The sequence below is a fragment of the Electrona antarctica genome (genome assembly GCF_951216825.1).
Source record: "Electrona antarctica genome assembly, chromosome: 9".
Classification (NCBI taxonomy): Eukaryota; Metazoa; Chordata; class Actinopteri; order Myctophiformes; family Myctophidae; genus Electrona; species Electrona antarctica.
Window position 1 is genome coordinate 17,292,472 of NC_136790.1, and position 19,233 is coordinate 17,311,704.

Below are 19,233 nucleotides of genomic sequence, written 5' to 3' on the forward strand. Positions count from 1 at the left end.
TATTTTTTCAATATTACTGTACTTTTTGCATATAGGCTATAGGTCCCGGATCGGGAGCAAAAAAACGTGATCGGGACATCCCTACCTATAGCCTATATTGACATACCCAAAATATGAATTGTTTATCAATGATTTTATAGTTTATTTTGTATGTTTTATAATTAAATTGATTTGTTCGATTAAGTGTTGCACCCCTAAATGTTGGACTGAAGATTACCTACCTACCTTACTGTGTGTGTGTGTGTGTGTGTGTGTGTGTGTGTGTGTGTGTGTGTGTGTGTGTGTGTGTGTGTGTGTGTGTGTGTGTGTGTGTGTGTGTGTGTGTGTGTGTGTGTGTGTGTGTGTGTGTGTGTGTGTGTGTGTGTGTGTGTGTGTGTGTGTGTAGCGGAGTGGGGGTTGAATAAGATGGAGGGATTGGAGGAATAGGTTTAGTAGAGTTGATCCCTTGAGAGCAGATGGTAAGCGGTTTGCTTACCTTAGAGAGACGAGGTGGATCTCAGGAGCTACAGTGAGTTTGTGTCTGTGTGCACGCTGGTTGAAGACCCCTGAGGATTGTGTACCGTATTCTTCACAGTGAGCCTTTGCAGGAGGTGAGGAGACCCATGAGACCACCAGAGAGACGGGTAAGCACTTTATTCCCCATTTAAAACAAAGCATGCGGTTCCCAACCTTGTCTGGATCAGGGCCCACTTGAAAGTCACAAAAGCCTCCACGGCCTACCTGCATGTTAACCACTTTGGCTGCCGTGTTCAGATGGGTGTCTCTGCCCCATGTAACTGAATGTAATTTTGTTATGCACAACTCATACTTTACTCAATGCTTTTCTTCTAGACAGAGGCTGTGACAAACTCCGTGTGGGACAAGGTGTGGTCATGTCCATGAGAATGGCAGTGCTGCTGCTGCTGCTGGTGGTGCTGCTGCTGTGTGCTCGGCCCATGCATGCCTCTGCCCTGCCAGCCGTCTCCTCCTACGAGTTCACTGCCTACAGGATGCAGCACTACGACCTGGGGCCGCAAAAACACGGTAGGTACGTTTTGTATTCATTACGCAGAGGGTCCCATTTCACAAGTTTTCTATAAAATCATTTAGAAAATGGCAGATGTACAAGTTCACAAGGCCTTGCATCGCGAGGCATTGTGAGCTTGTAGATCGTCTATTTTCAAATGGCCAAAGTATATATGATTTAAGTGGTTAATGTATGGATGTATAGTGAAAGAGGACATGCAGTTTGTTGGTGTGAAAGAAGAGGCAGAGGATGGCTGTGAATACACATGATGTTTCATGGATCGCGGTGGTTCTTAAAGTGGGGTCCGGGGACCCCCAATAAGTGGTCCAAGTACATATCCAACTCGCGTCCAAAGTGGTTAACCCTGTCTGAGGGGTCTCCCAAGGCCCCTCCCCCAGAGCATCTGTTGAAAGATGTGTGTGTGTGTGTGTGTGTGTGTGTGTGTGTGTGTGTGTGTGTGTGTGTGTGTGTGTGTGTGTGTGTGTGTGTGTGTGTGTGTGTGTGTGTGTGTGTGTGTGTGTGTGTGTGTGTGTGTGTGTGTGTGTGTGTGTGTGTGTGTCCTCAGGTTAGACTTGTCTCTTTTCTAGAGCCATTCATCATTTCTATTTGATAAGATTTTCCATTTATTTTTGCGGACTCCACACGAAAGGACAATAAAAGTCTTATAGCAACCCACATCGATTACTGTACCACCCCTCCTCTCACCAAAACCTTTAACACTACTGGGCTCATGAATAATGTAATAATTGATTTAAAGGCAATGTGGATGGCACTACTTACTTCCCAAATATGAACGGACGTCCTCCACTTGCAATGCCCAAATATGGATATTTACTGTAAATCCGATTTACATCAACATCACGCCTACATCACTACATCATTGTATAAAAGAAATTGGCTGAAAAGAGTTCCAACCTACTGCCCGAGATAACCGTTTCCAGGTTATCAACATTCACAGACACAATAGCAATAACAGTCTAAGTTGAATCTCTGGAACTGCATTCATTCCTTTGCTTCTCATCCGAGCATTGATAATTGTGTCCCCACCACCACACCCCGATCTATCCTGTCACACTAAACACACCGTCTGCACACAAAGGAAGAAACTGACCCGGTGTTAGACGTAGCATACTATTAGCAAATCGAAGAGCATAATACTCTGAAACCAGAAATCATGTCCAAGTCAGCGACATCTTTAATCTCTCGCCTCTCGGGGCAATACGCCGCCACCACGCCTCAGAAGCTGAAGGTACTGGACGCGTACCTGCTGTACATTCTGCTGACCGGAGCGCTGCAGTTCCTGTACTGCCTGCTCGTCGGAACCTTCCCCTTCAACAGCTTCCTGTCGGGTTTCCTCTCCTGTGTGGGATGCTTCATTCTCGCCGTGTGTCTCCGCATTCAGATCGACCCACAGAACAGAACGGAGTTCCGCTCCATCTCCCCACATAGAGCTTTTGCCGACTTCCTGTTCGGGCACACGGTCCTCCATCTTGCCGTGGTGAACTTCATTGGTTGAACAAAACGTTGTGACCCCGCCTATGACCTATGACCTATGACCCCGCCTATGAAAAGAACCCATGTTGTGGCGGCAGTGGCTCAGGTGGTAGAGCGGCCACTTGGGAAGACGGACGGTTCCCGGGTCGATCCTCAACTCAGTGTAGTGTTGAAGTGTCCTTGAGCAACACACTGAACCCCTCCCTGACTGCTCTCGATCAGCACGTTGATGCCCTGCATGGTTTCCTCTGCCGTGAATGTACAGTATGGGCGAATGTGATGCACATTGTAAAGTGCGTTGGATAAAGGCGCTCTATATATGCAACATTTACCTAGGCTGTTAGCATGCGTGCATGATAATGTGCATTTACTTCATTAACCTCCCATGGATTTGCTTAAGTTGCATTTTGCATTGTGGGCCAATACGTCCACATGACAATCATCGCCAAATTGGATCAATTGAATCCTGAGATCCAAATGGGAACGGCGTGGCTTTGTGTGGTTTGGGATCAGATGTGGCTAGCCTTGTAACGTGACGTTGGTCAGCTCCATATATGGGCATGGTCTATCACGTGATTTGGTCATGGTTTTGGCCCTATCCGAGCCCCATTGTCTTCCATTGAAATTCAAGTTTTCAAAATGAGCAAAAGCTTGTGGTCGAGCTGGTCGGTCGAGCAGCTTGTGAGATTAGTTCCAGACAAACACACAGACCAGACAAGACTGACTGGCATGCCCCCTCCCCTCCTGTGAGTGAGTGAGTGAGTCACAGACAGACAGACAGATGACATCACACATCTACATAAAGCTGTGCGATTGAATACAATATAAAAGGAATGATAGATGTTAAATGGAATGGAAGGTTAATGGAAAATATTTCAAACGGATAGAGCCGACTGGGCAAAGCCCTAAGCGCAGAGCGCTGTGAAATGCAGTATCAAAGTATTTTTCATTTAAAAAAAAATGTTGGTACACAAACACACAAACCTAGCCAATCAAATCCTCTCAAATTTGGTTCACACAAAGCTGGGCTTTCATAGCCTGGCTAATAAGCCAGACTCAAATCACACTGTCGTGTGGTATTTGAGTCTGGAGATGCTGTGTATGGATCTTGTTTCCCGGGGGGCGGGTTCAAACATTTTCTCTTTGACGCAATTGGTTAGAGGTACTGTCAGTCAAAGGTCTCAAGCGTTGAATGTCACTGTACCAAAGCCCGCCCATATTGCATACCGTGTCCCGATTGGCCACACCAGTTCTATGGTGTAGGAAATAGGCGTACAATTGAGCCTCTCCAGACCGTAATCCGCCGGCAGGCAATTTTTTTTGCCAACGGCTGATTCTGTCTGGCTTATTAGCCAGGCTAGGGCTTTCACACTCGTGTGAAGTGAGGGGCGCTATTATCATCATACATCATCATCATCATACATCACATTCCGTGCTCAGCCAATCAGCTGAGCACATTCCGTGCTCATACGGACAGACATACACACAAAGCTATGCATAGGAGGGGCTAGCGCCCCTCAAAAACAAACAAACGTATGGCCCCATCACGCTTTAGGATGACAATTTCAGTCACCAGTGCTTTGTGTTTTCAATGATTACAATGGATTTATACCAGTGGTTTTCAACCATTGGTCCGGGGACCACCAGTGGTCCTTGAGAGGATTCCAGGTGGTCCCCAGCCAAATGATGGAGAGTGGTAACCAAATGGACCCTTGTAGATCTTTAACTCTTGAGAGTGTAAAATCTGCATTACTTAAATTACAAGAAGTCTACACAAAAATATAGAAATGTAGAAGAATTGTACCACATGGAATTGTGGACAAAATCTAGTTTTGGGTCTGAAAGGCTAAATCTCATCAAATAGTGGTCCGTGGCTCAAATGCCGAATAAATAATGGACTTTGACATGATAAGCATTGAAAACCACTGGTTTATACAGTATAGGGAGCAGGCGTAGACGTTAAAATTAACCCACAAGTGGGCAGTGGATCAGTAGAGTGGGGGTAGAGTGGCCGGTAGAGAAGGGTACTTTTATTTATTTATTTTTATTTCAGGACAGGAGAGTTTCCTATTTGAACCCACGTCCTCGCACTCACTAGGAACATGGTCTCTACACTAACTGGCTGAGCACCAGGCACACCAATATTCAAAGATTCTATTTAAGGCAAGTTATTTATAAATAACTTTTTATTGTTGTGATCATTATATTGCCACTGAATTATTTTCTAGTGAGGGGTAGGCAAAGTGGCACGGATCACTGGCACACAGGCATATGTGCGAGAGAGAAGTTTTTCCTTTAAAATTAGACATTCAGGCCTGGGCGGTCTGGGCACCTAGGCTGCTAAGCCAGCCTGGCGGCGTGTCGTGGGTTCGACTCCAGATCCCGACGACCTTTGCAGCGTGTCACCCCCCCATCTCTCTCCCCACCATACTGTACACTATCCAATAAAGGCAGAAAAGGCCCAAAAATATATCTTTAAAAAAAATTGACATTCAAAAAGGCTTAGTCAATTAAATTAAGTCTCCTCACATCCTGCACATAATTCTACATAATTATACATTCAAACTCCTAAATCTGAGTGGGGAGGGAGTCTGAGAGAAGGTGCTCTGAGTCTATTTGTGCTAACGCTGCGAAATAAGGAGAGGGGTTAGATGCCACCGCTACAAGCCCAAATACAAGACCCAACACAAGCAAAGACAATAAATAAGTCATAATTCTTGCTCGGACTTTAACCAAGACTAATGGCTTGAAAAACCACCGTTGTACTTCAACTACAAAAACTGTTCTACACAGTGAAATTAAAGTTTTTACAAAAGTAATGATGATGATCATATGATGAATATATGTTGTTAAATTTGCTTTAAAGCTGCGCAAGTGCAGACATGTTTTACCATTTGAGCTCCTTGCTCAGGGGATGAATTGAATCTTGGCCATCAGGTCAAGATCCGAGTCAGATCCTGTGTCTACTGTCTAGGTGAGACATGACATGACCTTTTACACAATCTAAATGTCTCAATGGAAGAGCAGGGAGACAAAATATAACCACCCCGGTATAAATTATATTGTATTAACACACTCTAGCAAAGACATGCATTATAGTATACTTCTTGAAGGCCTGTTCGAGTGTTGCACTTCAGCGTCTGTGTGTCTTCGTCCATGGCAGGCTGTCGGGGAGCCATCGTGGTGGCGGAGGCTCGCTCGTCGGACGAGCCGGTCCTGACGCGCCGCTGTGTCATCATGAAGGTGTCAGACTTCACCACGGAGAGGTTCCTGGAGTCACAGAGACAGAACGCTGCCGCCATCCTGCTGCTGATGCCCAGGAACACCTCCGCTGTTCCACAGGACGTAGTACAGGTAACACACTATACTATCATGTGACTTTGAATCATCAATATCACCATTATTATATTCTAAACTTTTGCCTTGATTCGAACGATTATTTAAAACATATATTGAACATAATAGCACATCTACAAGCTCTGCTATTTTCACTATTTCACACCATCGTACAACAGAGTATAATACAAGTTTAACCCATTTAGTCTGGGAAAGCATCCCGGTGTCATTTTAGTGTCATAGTAGCACGATCTAGCGGTCCATGCACCTAGGCTGCTAATCCCGGTCCCGACGACCTGTGCTGCGTGTCTCTCTCCCCCCCATTTCCTGTCAGTTTACTGTGTATACTGTACACTATCAAATAAAGACAGAAAAAGCCCCAAAAGTATATAAAAAAGGGGGAAAAAGTTGCTGTCAAAATCAACACTGGAATGGACATGACAATCCAGTTGGCCGTGCTTCTGAGTGGCCTCCTCTCTTCCCCCATGCTTCTGAGTGGCCTCCTCTCTTCCCCCATGCTTCTGAGTGGCCTCCTCTTCCCCCATGCTTCTGAGTGGCCTCCTCTCTTCCCCCATGCTTCTGAGTGGCCTCCTCTCTTCCCCCATGCTTCTGAGTGGCCTCCTCTCTTCCCCCATGCTTCTGAGTGGCCTCCTCTCTTCCCCCATGCTTCTGAGTGGCCTCCTCCTCTTCCCCCATGCTTCTGAGTGGCCTCCTCTCTTCCCCCATGCTTCTGAGTGGCCTCCTCTCTTCCCCCATGCTTCTGAGTGGCCTCCTCTTCCCCCATGCTTCTGAGTGGCCTCCTCTCTTCCCCCATGCTTCTGAGTGGCCTCCTCTCTTCCCCCATGCTTCTGAGTGGCCTCCTCTTCCCCCATGCTTCTGAGTGGCCTCCTCCTCTTCCCCCATGCTTCTGAGTGGCCTCCTCTCTTCCCCCATGCTTCTGAGTGGCCTCCTCTCTTCCCCCATGCTTCTGAGTGGCCTCCTCTCTTCCCCCATGCTTCTGAGTGGCCTCCTCCTCTTCCCCCATGCTTCTGAGTGGCCTCCTCTCTTCCCCCATGCTTCTGAGTGGCCTCCTCTCTTCCCCCATGCTTCTGAGTGGCCTCCTCTCTTCCCCCATGCTTCTGAGTGGCCTCCTCCTCTTCCCCCATGCTTCTGAGTGGCCTCCTCTCTTCCCCCATGCTTCTGAGTGGCCTCCTCTCTTCCCCCATGCTTCTGAGTGGCCTCCTCTCTTCCCCCATGCTTCTGAGTGGCCTCCTCTCTTCCCCCATGCTTCTGAGTGGCCTCCTCTCTTCCCCCATGCTTCTGAGTGGCCTCCTCTCTTCCCCCATGCTTCTGAGTGGCCTCCTCTTCCCCCATGCTTCTGAGTGGCCTCTCTTCCCCCATGCTTCTGAGTGGCCTCCTCTCTTCCCCCATGCTTCTGAGTGGCCTCCTCTCTTCCCCCATGCTTCTGAGTGGCCTCCTCTCTGCCCCCATGCTTCTGAGTGGCCTCCTCTCTGCCCCCATGCTTCTGAGTGGCCTCCTCTCTTCCCCCATGCATACATGCAGTCGTTCATGGAGAGCGAGGCCGAGGCCTTGCTGGAGGAGACCCGCATGCCCGTCTACGTGGCCCCAGAGGACGAGCAGCTGCTCTGCATGTACGAGGAGGTGAAACAGGCTGCGGCCGCACGCACCTCCTCCATCCTGGTCAGAGGTGAGAGAGAGAGGACAATCTAAAAAGTATGCCTTCAAGAGACAAGAGAGTGGCCGCACACACTGATATCATTTATTTGTTGGTCCGTTTATTTTATTCTCTGCGTCCCTAAAATAAATGATTGGCCCTTTGTCTATATCAGTGTGTGCGGCCACTCTCTTGTCTCTTGAAGGCATACTTTATAGATTTGGTGTGCGTAGCAATAGCATCGTCCTGCACAACACCATGGATGGAGCGAGGGACTAAATAACAGTGGTCAGGCGCCATGACTTATTTTGGTGTTTTTATAGGATTAAAACGAATAGCAAAAAGCTAAATAATAATAATAATAATAATTCAGTCAGATAACTCACGAATAGATGTAACCAATATTTATTATAGAATGGGGCGTTCGGCTCTGCTACATTTTTCTCCCTGCTCGGCACAATTAAACACCATCATTAAACATTAAGAGCAGGGAGATAGATATACAATAACAACCCCCCATGGGGAACATAAATAACAGAGCCCACCGGTGGCGGTGGGAGCAAACATCACATAACAACCAGGGACCATTATGCAGAAGGAAGGCAGGAAGAAGCATGCAGTCTAGTGAGCTTAAGTAGCCGCGCCCAATTGGTCAGCTGACTGCCACATCAGCGAATGTCATGCGGGTCTTGCACACACTAAATACACCCACATGGTATAATGCATCATATTAACCCCTTGAGTATATACATGCGCCCTTGAGCACCGCATGAAACCCCTCGAGTATATCTGATCTGACTGAACTAACTCCGCAAGCTACGTCTCATTAATAATAATAATGCTACAGTGTCACACAAAAGCATCAAAAGTAGCAGATCCATACGAGCTGCTCGGATTGAGCTTGTAGATCTGCTACTTTTTCTGCTTCGTTTTTTAACTTGAATCCTGAAAAGAAACACTTTTGGACATGTGAGGTTTCCACCCGGCATTATGCGACATCGACGTTCCATTGCTTCACTTGGAAAATGATGATCAGAAGCATTGCGAGATTTTCAAGTGAGCCTGCATCTAAAGAAGAGTATAGACTCTACGGTATACAGTATATGCGTGTGACATCATCAACATAGCCGGAAGTTATGCTGGAACGCCTACTAAGTGGCCAAAAACGACTTTCTGGCCTTGACAGCCAAAACATCCAGCCTGAAAAATCCTTTCTGGTTGCATTAAGCTCACTTTGCCACTGACTTTATGCATGCGTAATAACTTGTATGTTCTCTTTTCTGTCTTGGTGGTCTCTTGCTGTGCGTGCGTGCGTGCATGCGTGTGTGCGTATGCGTGTGTGTGTGTGTGTGTGCGTGTGTGTGCGGGCAGTTCTCCGCAGTATGGTCACATCGACGTCGTTCCAGATCTTAGTGAACAACAACAGTCCTATCAAAGCCATCACTGACAACACACTGGTCACTCTGGAGGTGAGTGTGAAACTGAAGCCTCAGTTATACTCTGGTGCAGTCGTTCTCAACGTGGGGACCAGGGGGTTGTATACTCTGGTGCAGTCGTTCTCAAAGTGGGGACCAGGGGGTTGTATGCTCTGGTGCAGTCGTTCTCAAAGTGGGGACCAGGGGGTTGTATGCTCTGGTGCAGTCGTTCTCAAAGTGGGGACCAGGGGGTTGTATGCTCTGGTGCAGTCGTTCTCAAAGTGGGGACCAGGGGGTTGTATGCTCTGGTGCAGTCGTTCTCAACGTGGGGACCAGGGGGTGTTCATTTGAACAATTTGCACAATTGGAACAATTGAACATTGGGCTATATCTTGCGCCACCCCTTACCCCTTATCCCTAAACTTATTTGCCATTTTTTTACTATTTTGAAAAACAATTTATAATAGTTCAACTAGCCAAGTTGTGAGACACATTGTGAGCTTGTACATCAGCTATTTGTTTTTCAAAATAGTTAATGGTACATATAAAGTAAATATAGTAAATAAAAAGTGGCATGTACATTATAGACATTTTGTTAGATTAATGAAAACGGTGAAGGCGAACAGGGTTTGTATTGAGTTTATTGAGGTTTAAGTGAAATTATGTTGAGGTCACCTTAAACTTGATTATCCCAAATAGAGAAATGTAATGGAGAGAAGGAACAAACTCATACAAATAAGTTACTGTTGCTGTACATGAATGGTCCTTGAAAGCAGTCGTGAAAAGGGTGAGCAGAGTCGCTGAGGATTCTCTTAGTGCCTTTTTTCTGAATGAGGTCTTTACACAGCAGTTAAAAGTAAGTTTGCTTATTAAACAGAGAGCATCCGGCAAACACTCTAAGTAATTACATTCGACAAGGAACACAAGCCTCACTTAAATATCTCTGGTGGAGAGGAATGAGGAAATGTAATATTTGTCCATAAGAGATATATATAGGTCAAGGTCTCGTCTCACACACGAGAGATTGAAAGAGTGTGAGAGGAAATGAGAGCTCTGTCGCAAGACAGGTTAGGTTTGCCCACGAGACGGATTGAAACAGTGAGATATGAGTCACTTGGTCTAAAGCAGTGGTTCCTAAAGTGGGGTCCGGGGACCCCCAGGGGTCCTTGAGGGAGTTCCAGGGGGTCCCCAGCAAATTGATAGTTTGGACCCCTTATGGGTCTGTATAACTCTGAGAGTGTACAAATGGAACCAAATGGACCCGTTAGGGTCCATCAATTGGGTGTCCCAGAGATAGAAATGCCATTAAATGGGGGTCCGTAGACTAATGCATGTCAAACTGTGGGTCCATGAAATTAAACGGGTTGAGAATCTCTAGTAGAGCCGTAATAATCTTCTCTTATGGGGGTCCCCTGCATGGCATATCTTTTCAAATGGGGGTCCTTTTGGGCTGATTCATGTCAATTTGGGGGTCCTTTTGGGCTGATTAATATCAATTTGGGGGTCCTTGACATGAAAAAGTCTGGGAACCACTGGTCTAAAGGTGCATTCAGACTAGACACAATAAGAATTATCACTTTAAATAATCATTTAATAAATTACTTTCAATAAGCATTTCAGTGAATTTCGTCCCGGAAGCATCAGTGATGTGTGGCCTATAATTATGACTAGTGTGTTTTGCTACAGCTACAATCTCTGACTTATATCGCAACTTGATTGGTGGGCGTTTCAGGGAGTGCTGATTGGAGCAGGGGAGGACCCGCCTACCATCGTCATCACTGCCCACTATGACTCCTATGGGCTGGCGCCGGTGAGTCCTTATTTCTAATACATCTAGCAGCCACTAGTTTCTGTAGTGAATTTGACCACATTGCCTTAAAGAATACACATTTAGTCATTACAGATTTCTTTGAATCCACTTTTTTCGTGAATGGATAGTAGGCCTACCTTCAGTATTGTGTACATTTCTGTGTGTGTGCATGCGTGTGTGTGTGTGCGTGCGTGTGTGTGTGTGCATGCATGCCTCAGTGGTTGTCACATGGAGCAGACTCTAACGGCAGCGGGGTCGCCATCCTGCTAGAGCTGGCTCGTCTCTTCCAGAAACTCTACAGCAGTCAGAGCACCAGACCACCGTGAGTTAACATCATGGGTCATAGCGGTCAGAGCACCAGACCACCGTGAGTTAACATCATGGGTCATAGCAGTCAGAGCACCAGACCACCGTGAGTTAACATCATGGGTCATAGCAGTCAGAGCACCAGACCACCGTGAGTTAACATCATGGGTCATAGCAGTCAGAGCACCAGACCACCGTGAGTTAACATCATGGGTCATAGCAGTCAGAGCACCAGACCACCGTGAGTTAACATCATGGGTCATAGCAGTCAGAGCACCAGACCACGGTGAGTTAACATCATGGGTCATAGCGGTCAGAGCACCAGACCACCGTGAGTTAACATCATGGGTCATAGCGGTCAGAGCACCAGACCACCGTGAGTTAACATCATGGGTCATAGCAGTCAGAGCACCAGACCACCGTGAGTTAACATCATGGGTCATAGCAGTCAGAGCACCAGACCACCGTGAGTTAACATCATGGGTCATAGCAGTCAGAGCACCAGACCACCGTGAGTTAACATCATGGGTCATAGCGGTCAGAGCACCAGACCACTGTGAGTTAACATCATGGGTCATAGCGGTCAGAGCACCAGACCACCGTGAGTTAAAAAGCCAAATGTTGCATTGATTTATTGATTGATAGACAGAAATGCAAACAGCACAGTACAGTCATACACTTTGGTCTAAAAGGATGACACAAAAAAGTCCTGAAGACTTGTTTCCATTGAGGTCCTACGTCTTATATTCATCAACATAACATTAAAATGGGCGGTGGCACAGTCGGTAGTGCTGTCGCCTCACAGCTAGAAGGTCCTGGGTTCGATTCCCGCTGTGGGCGCTGGGGGCGTGTTCTCTCCTCCGCGATCAGTGCCCATACCAGAGGCACTGATCGCGGGGTTTGGCGAAAGGGCCTTTCTGTGTGGAGTTTGCATGTTCCCTAGGGTAGGTACCCTCACAAAATCATGCAGTAATCCTGGTCTCTAAACTGCCTCCCCCTGGCCAACCGGGGCGCCTGATAGAGGGGAAAGGAACTGGTCGGAATAACGTGTTCCTTCCACGCGCTACGTCCGTGCCACCACACTGCCGGTGTGATGCCAGTATAATTTGAGCAATAAGGCCGGGCTCAGCCCTTTGAGCCGTACAAGGCCACAGCCTGTTCAGGTGTTGGAGCTGTGTGTGCATTAATTGGAGCGGTGAACCCCAATTTGAGTGTTCCCTCTTGCAGTATTGTTATTTGTGTTTTAGCTATCACCTGATGTTCTCCCTCACTGGAGGAGGCAAGTACAACTTCCTGGGGACCAGGAAATGGATCGAAGAGAATCTGGACCATGCAGGTGAATTTCCTCTATAAACAAAAGAGAAGACACTCAAAGCTTTGTTTTCCATGAATTACTGTGTGTGTTGTTAGAGTATCTGGAATGTCTATACTGTGTTTAGTGCATGCAAGTGCAGTGTTGTTGCATTTTAACCGTTGCATTGTTGCCGTCCTTTTCACCATCCAATCAGAGTCGAGTCTGCTTCATGACAACGTGGCGTTGGTTTTGTGTTTGGACACTCTGGCCAATGGGGATGAGCTTTACATGCATGTGTCCCGTCCGCCTAGACCTGAGACACACATGCACTCCTTCCTACAACAGCTGGAAGAGGTAAAACATGTCGGTCCAACTAGATTTAAATGACCACACCGCTGGTCGGCCATGTTTGACCCCTTGACTACAGTATACTTGACATTGCTGCAGAGGACATATTATTGTACATAGTACATTACTATATTACATATAGTAATATTATTGTCCACTTATTTTGTGTCCGTGGCAAAAATGGAACTTTGACATTAATAATGTCCACCACAATGATCCCTGCTTGTGTGTCGCAGGTGGTTCAGTCCAGGTTTCCGTGGGTGAGGCTGGGCATGGTCCACAAGAAGATCAACCTGGTGGAGTCCACGGTGGCGTGGGAGCACGAGCGCTACAGCCTGCGCAGGATCCCAGCGTTCACGCTGTCCCACCTGGACCGCCACGAGGCTGAGCAGAGAGGCTCCATCCTGGACACCATGTGGGTTGGGCTCACTTCATATTCATATATATATTATCATATGGCTCCATCCTGGACACCATGTGGGTTGGGCTCACTTCATATTCATATATATATTATCATATGGCTCCATCCTGGACACCATGTGGGTTGGGCTCACTTACAATTTACAATTTAGGCATTTTTGAAGACGCTCTTAATCCAGAGCGATTTACATTAAGCAATAACAAAAAGCATGGCAATACATCACATACATAAAAAATAGTTATCATGAAACATGTGTAAGCTAAGAACGTAACAGTGGAATATCTGTATAATGAAACTATACATATAAACTATACTATACATACAGTATATACTATAAAGTGCTATGACTACATAAAATGCAATTCTACGTAACATGCTATAAGTCTGTATAAAATGCTACTTCATATTCATATTGGCCCGTCGCGATTAGTATTACATAATAATCGACTGACTGATAACAATTATTCGAGATAATTGCAGTTATTGTTTTTTGCATAATCGTCAGAATCGTGCATTCATCTGTATGAATGAATCTGTTGGGAAATTACATACTGTACTTTTTAAAACATTTTCGAAAAGAAATTGTGGAAATAGCAGATCTACAAGCTCACAACATGCCGTGATGTGGCTTGGTGTGAGCTTGTATATCAGCTATTTCTCACTATGCTTGAAGTATACAATTATTAAATATGTCCTATTTTGGTCATAGTAGGCTACTATTGATACGATCAGTCATTACTTTGTACCTTATATTTAAGTTATTTGCCATTATCAGCCTAGCTGTGTAAAGTAGTATAAATATTGTATGTTCCACTTCCAATGGTCAATGCAAACAACGCAATTCAATCGTTAAATGCAATGGTAAACTGTCACGATCATGACGTACAGCCTTACATTATGTCATCCACACAACAGTATGAGAGCACCTGCTTCTTGAGTATTCACATGTGGATCTTCCTCTCTCAGGTCTCAAGTGGAATTCAGGAAACTCAAGCGTAATGGCATTATTATAGCAGAATCCCTGGCACGCTTTATGTACAACCTCTCTGACAAGGTATTTATATAATAAAATCACATAATGACTGAATGTAAATGCCAGGCTAATAGAATCATATATCAATGGAACACTGACTCATTCTTTCCCATTTCCCACACAGGGTTCACCCAAAGACCTCCAGGTTTTCAAAGGCCATATGGTGAGATTCATTTATTTGCTGTGCTGTGCTGACCTCTGGTGTTACTTTGGTGGCATTGCAGTGGCATGTCTGTTACTTAACCACTTCTTCAACCCTATAGCATCCCTCTTCTGGGGGGTCAGGGATTTTGATGTGATGCATTGTGAGCTTGTAGATCGATATTTAGTGGGGATATAGGATCAACAGGGCCCATCTGAATATTCTTTTTTATTTTTTTATTCTTTATTTACCCAGGGAAGTAGCTGAGCACAGGTGCTCATTTTCAGAAACGTCCTGCACATAGAAACACACAGACACACACACACACACACATTAAAACCTGGGAGCTGACCAGTACAACCACAGTCTTATACTGTTGGCCACTAAGCAGCTCAGTTGGGGGTTCAGTGCCTTGCTCAAGGGCACTTCAGCGGTGTTTGGTGAGTGATGACAATCACTTCCCCACCCAGATTTTTCCTGCCCGTCCGGGGAATCGAACCGGCAACAAGGGCGCTCCTCTAACCCTTAGGCCACTGCTGCCCCCAATATGATCAACTAAGTAAAGGTGTTACTGCCCGGGCCTACTAGCAAAAATTGTGAAGGATAGTATAAGTGCTAACTAAAGTGCTTATACTGAAAATGTAGAGAGATGTACAGATAAATTAAACATGAATAAACACAGCACAGGTTTTCGAGAGCAGAGGTCAACCAACCAGTATCCACGTCCTTACACTTTGTGTTATAAAATGTCGGGACGCAGGAGTTCCAGGACAGTCGTCTGTCCAGTCTGATGTCCTTCTTGACGTCGGTGCCGCGTGCCGCCCAGCTGCTGGACAAGGAGCCCAGGCAGATGGTCCTGGTCAACACACTGGAGCAGGAGTTCAGACGCTACCTGAGACATGTCCACAGACACACCTTCAAACAGGACAAGAGGTACAGTAGGACAGGTCCACAGACACACCTTCATACAGGACAAGAGGTAGAAGGACAGGTCCACAGACACACCTTCACACAGGACAAGAGGTAGTAGGACAGGTCCACAGACACACCTTCACACAGGACAAGAGGTAGGAGGACAGGTCCACAGACACACCTTCAAACAGGACAAGAGGTAGGACAGGTCAACAGACACACCTTCACACAGGACAAGAGGTAGTAGGACAGGTCCACAGACACACCTTCACACAGGACAAGAGGTAGTAGGACAGGTCCACAGACACACCTTCAAACAGGACAAGAGGTAGGAGGACAGGTCCACAGACACACCTTCAAACAGGACAAGAGGTAGTAGGACAGGTCCACAGACACACCTTCACACAGGACAAGAGGTAGTAGGACAGGTCCACAGACACACCTTCAAACAGGACAAGAGGTAGTAGGACAGGTCCACAGACACACCTTCACACAGGACAAGAGGTACAGTAGGACAGGTCCACAGACACACCTTCACACAGGACAAGAGGTAGGAGGACAGGTCCACAGACACACCTTCACACAGGACAAGAGGTAGGAGGACAGGTCCACAGACACACCTTCACACAGGACAAGAGGTAGAAGGACAGGTCCACAGACACACCTTCACACAGGACAAGAGGTAGGAGGACAGGTCCACAGACACACCTTCAAACAGGACAAGAGGTAGTAGGACAGGTCCACAGACACACCTTCAAATAGGACAAGAGGTACAGTAGGACAGGTTCAAAGACACACCTTCAAACAGGACGAGGTAGTAGGACAGGTCCACAGACACACCTTCACACAGGACAAGAGGTAGGACATGTCCACAGACACACCTTCACACAGGACAAGAGGTAGGAGGACAGGTCCACAGACACACCTTCACACAGGACAAGAGGTAGGACATGTCCACAGACACACCTTCACACAGGACAAGAGGTACAGTAGGACAGGTCCACAGACACACCTTCAAACAGGACAAGAGGTAGGAGGACAGGTCAACAGACACACCTTCACACAGGACAAGAGGTAGGACAGGTCCACAGACACACCTTCAAACAGGACAAGAGGTAGGAGGACAGGTCCACAGACACACCTTCACACAGGACAAGAGGTAGGAGGACAGGTCCCCAAACACACCTTCAAACAGGACAAGAGGTACAGTAGGACAGGTCCACAGACACACCTTCAAACAGGACAAGAGGTAGTAGGACAGGTCCACAGACAGTGACACACCTTCAAACAGGATGTAGGCCTACTGGTACTTATGTACTGCATATGTAAGACTATGTACTGCAAAGATCATTATTATGGTAGAAATACTACAGTATACTGATTGTTTCACCAGCTCAGTGTCTCACAATCTCAGAGTGTCTGAGATTGTGAGTTCAAGGTTCAAATCCAGGCCAAATCATAACAAAGATTATACAAATGCCTCCCTGATTTTGATTTGATTTGACTTATTCATTTCTGGCAAAAAGGTTAATAGATAAATGAAGGATAAATTAATCAGAGTTATTTCCACTGTGGTCCTCACAAGACATACAAGTAGTACAAGTTTTGTACAAGTAAACCAGGCTACAAAATGTAAAAGGCTAAAACATTTACAATTTACATATCTGCTTTGTAAGTACCTGTTGCATACTAGTGTCATGTCTAGGTGGTGTATACTTGTACATCATGGCTGGGGGATGTACTTGTACATCAATCAGCCTCACACTAAAGAAACAGGAGATACAGTAGGGTCTATAAATAGTAAATACCTATATATATATGTGGGCCAGTGACCACATGGCTCGAGGCTACTTACTTACTTATACTAATTATCTCCCTTACAGGGATCCCGACATGACATTCTTTGATCAAATGAACCAACCAGTGATGATGTACAGGTAAGGATGACTTTGAGTTTACGTTTGCATTGCAATTTCAAGGGGGAGTGGTTAAACCAGGCGAGCATCCATTGCATGGAGGGAAATTGATACTTATCGAGGTCTTTATGTCATTTAAATATTATTAAAAGATCACACCCATGTGAAGTGAGGGGCGCTCTTATCATCGTACATCATCATGACGTAAAATAGACACTATGCCTATTTGCTCAGACAACAGACACTAACACCTAAAATTCGCCATTCGTTGTCAACAGGAATTTAATTTTGTGTAGGATGAAAATCTACACAAATAGCTGAATATAGGAGGGGCTAGCGCCCCTCAAAAAGAATCTTTAAAGAATTAAAGATTAGTTGAACGTCTTTTCTTTGTCTCGTCAGAGTGAAACCTGCGGCCTTTGATCTGTTCCTCGGTGGCTGTATTGCAGCTTACTTGGGCATTATCTATTATGCTATTCAGGTTGGTTTGCACACAATGCACTCATTGTTATTGTCCAGGAGGGGCTATTGAATTCACTTCATACGAAGTCCAAATACCAAGATACACCAAAAATGCATGAACCGGCCCGTCAACATTCATTATTATGCTCATGATTTTATTTATTTTTTCTTTCACAGAATTTTGGCTATCTGTACACAAAACTCAAAGCAGCAGTGAAGGCCAAGCACCAGTGAGTTGATGATGTGTAATATAGACTGTAAAATGGAAATGAATGCATTAATAAATCGGAGGTGTTTCGGAACGCTCAAAAAATGCATTGTGGAGCCAAGTCCTTTTTGTACATCTGCAATGAAACCCTAGCTGTTTTGTAAGTGGACTGTGTTGCATCATTTGAATTTCCTTCCTTCTTTTCAATAAACAGAAATCCAATGAATTGTACATTGCTTCCGCACCACAATCAGCAGCAGCTTCTAGCAGCTTCTAGCAGCAGCTTTTAGCTGCTGCTGATTGGCCAGGCCGTTTTGTGGCCGGGCATCAAGTCTGCCTGAGAGTTCCCAGATGGGAGCAGGAGGGGGAACCCAGTGTACTCTCTGCTGCCCCATCTGGCGGAGTCAGGTTACCACCCCCCCCCCCCCAAAAAAAAGAAGAAGAAAAAAAAGAATAATAAAAAAGGAAATAATGATAATAAAAACACTAAGAAAACAAACAAAAACACATGAGACATGTGTTACAAGTCTGTTTTTTTGTTTGTCAGGGGGTGAGATGAAAAGTAAACAAACCCAATAAGGTAATAGGAAACAGGATACGTCTTGCAATCAATCTGAACGCATCTCGGCAGCTAGGGGCCTCGGATTGGATTTTTATCAGCACATCTGCAGTGTGCAGGGCAGTCCTTCCATACCTCCATCTCCACATCGTCGCTGTCGGTGGAAACCTTGCATGTCCAAATTCCCAAACTGTTACCTTTCAGAACAGTTAAAAAACCGTATCCAACACCGTAGTATGACAAAGTAGGCCATTAATAATCTATGAAGAACAATAGCAAGTTGAAAATATGGAGAGATACGAGGTTGGTCCCGCCTGACGACAGCGACGGCTATTATGACTGTTCATGCGTGGACGTCACTCTGTCTGGACCCTGATTGGAGTCGTGGCTGTCAGAGCGCTCCGCTGAGACCAACAGCCAGATCTCCTGTCACAGATAACACGGGCAGAAAGCGTGTGGCGAAACAAAGGGAGCCCTGTAGAGCCCCGGTGAATTATTGATTGACGTGAGCCCTGTTTGAATGTGAATAGAGGTGACCCAGGGCGGAGGGAGCGAGCGGTCATCCATCCGGTCCAGAAAAGAAGCCTTCCTTCCTTCCTTCCTTAAATCCTCATGCCTGCCTGTTGTTGTTGGACTGGACGTTCCGCCATCATCACAGATCTGGCAACGTCGTCGGGCCGCTGTCTCGATTACAGTCGAGAGCTGAACACAGTGCTGAGATGCTTTACTTGTGATGACGATGTAGAAATGCTCTGTTACAAGTGTAAATGTCCAGTATTCAAAATGTAGGCTATACTTGAAAGCGGTGGTGGTGTAAGGTATTATATAGCCTGATCAGCTGTGTTCTGACGTAATGTCTGACGTAATGAAATCAGCATCAACCAATCAGCATCAACCATGCTAATTTTTTTTGCACA

The 19,233-nt window shown here is 45.9% G+C and overlaps 1 protein-coding gene across 1 annotated transcript; it reads left to right on the forward strand.

The window, feature by feature from the left end:
• Positions 1–5,656: 5,656 nt before the first annotated feature.
• LOC306929224 (BOS complex subunit NCLN) lies at positions 5,657–17,870 on the forward strand (the record flags this gene model as incomplete). Its single annotated transcript, XM_079509664.1, has 14 exons — positions 5,657–5,854; positions 7,379–7,523; positions 8,862–8,959; positions 10,638–10,715; positions 10,934–11,037; positions 12,269–12,357; positions 12,530–12,669; positions 12,900–13,078; positions 14,051–14,138; positions 14,242–14,280; positions 15,020–15,192; positions 17,055–17,108; positions 17,490–17,568; positions 17,727–17,870. 14 exons carry the CDS (start codon positions 5,657–5,659, stop codon positions 17,781–17,783), a joined length of 1,521 nt encoding a protein of 506 aa, XP_079365790.1. The 3' UTR covers positions 17,784–17,870.
• Between the last annotated feature and the right edge of the window lie 1,363 nt (positions 17,871–19,233).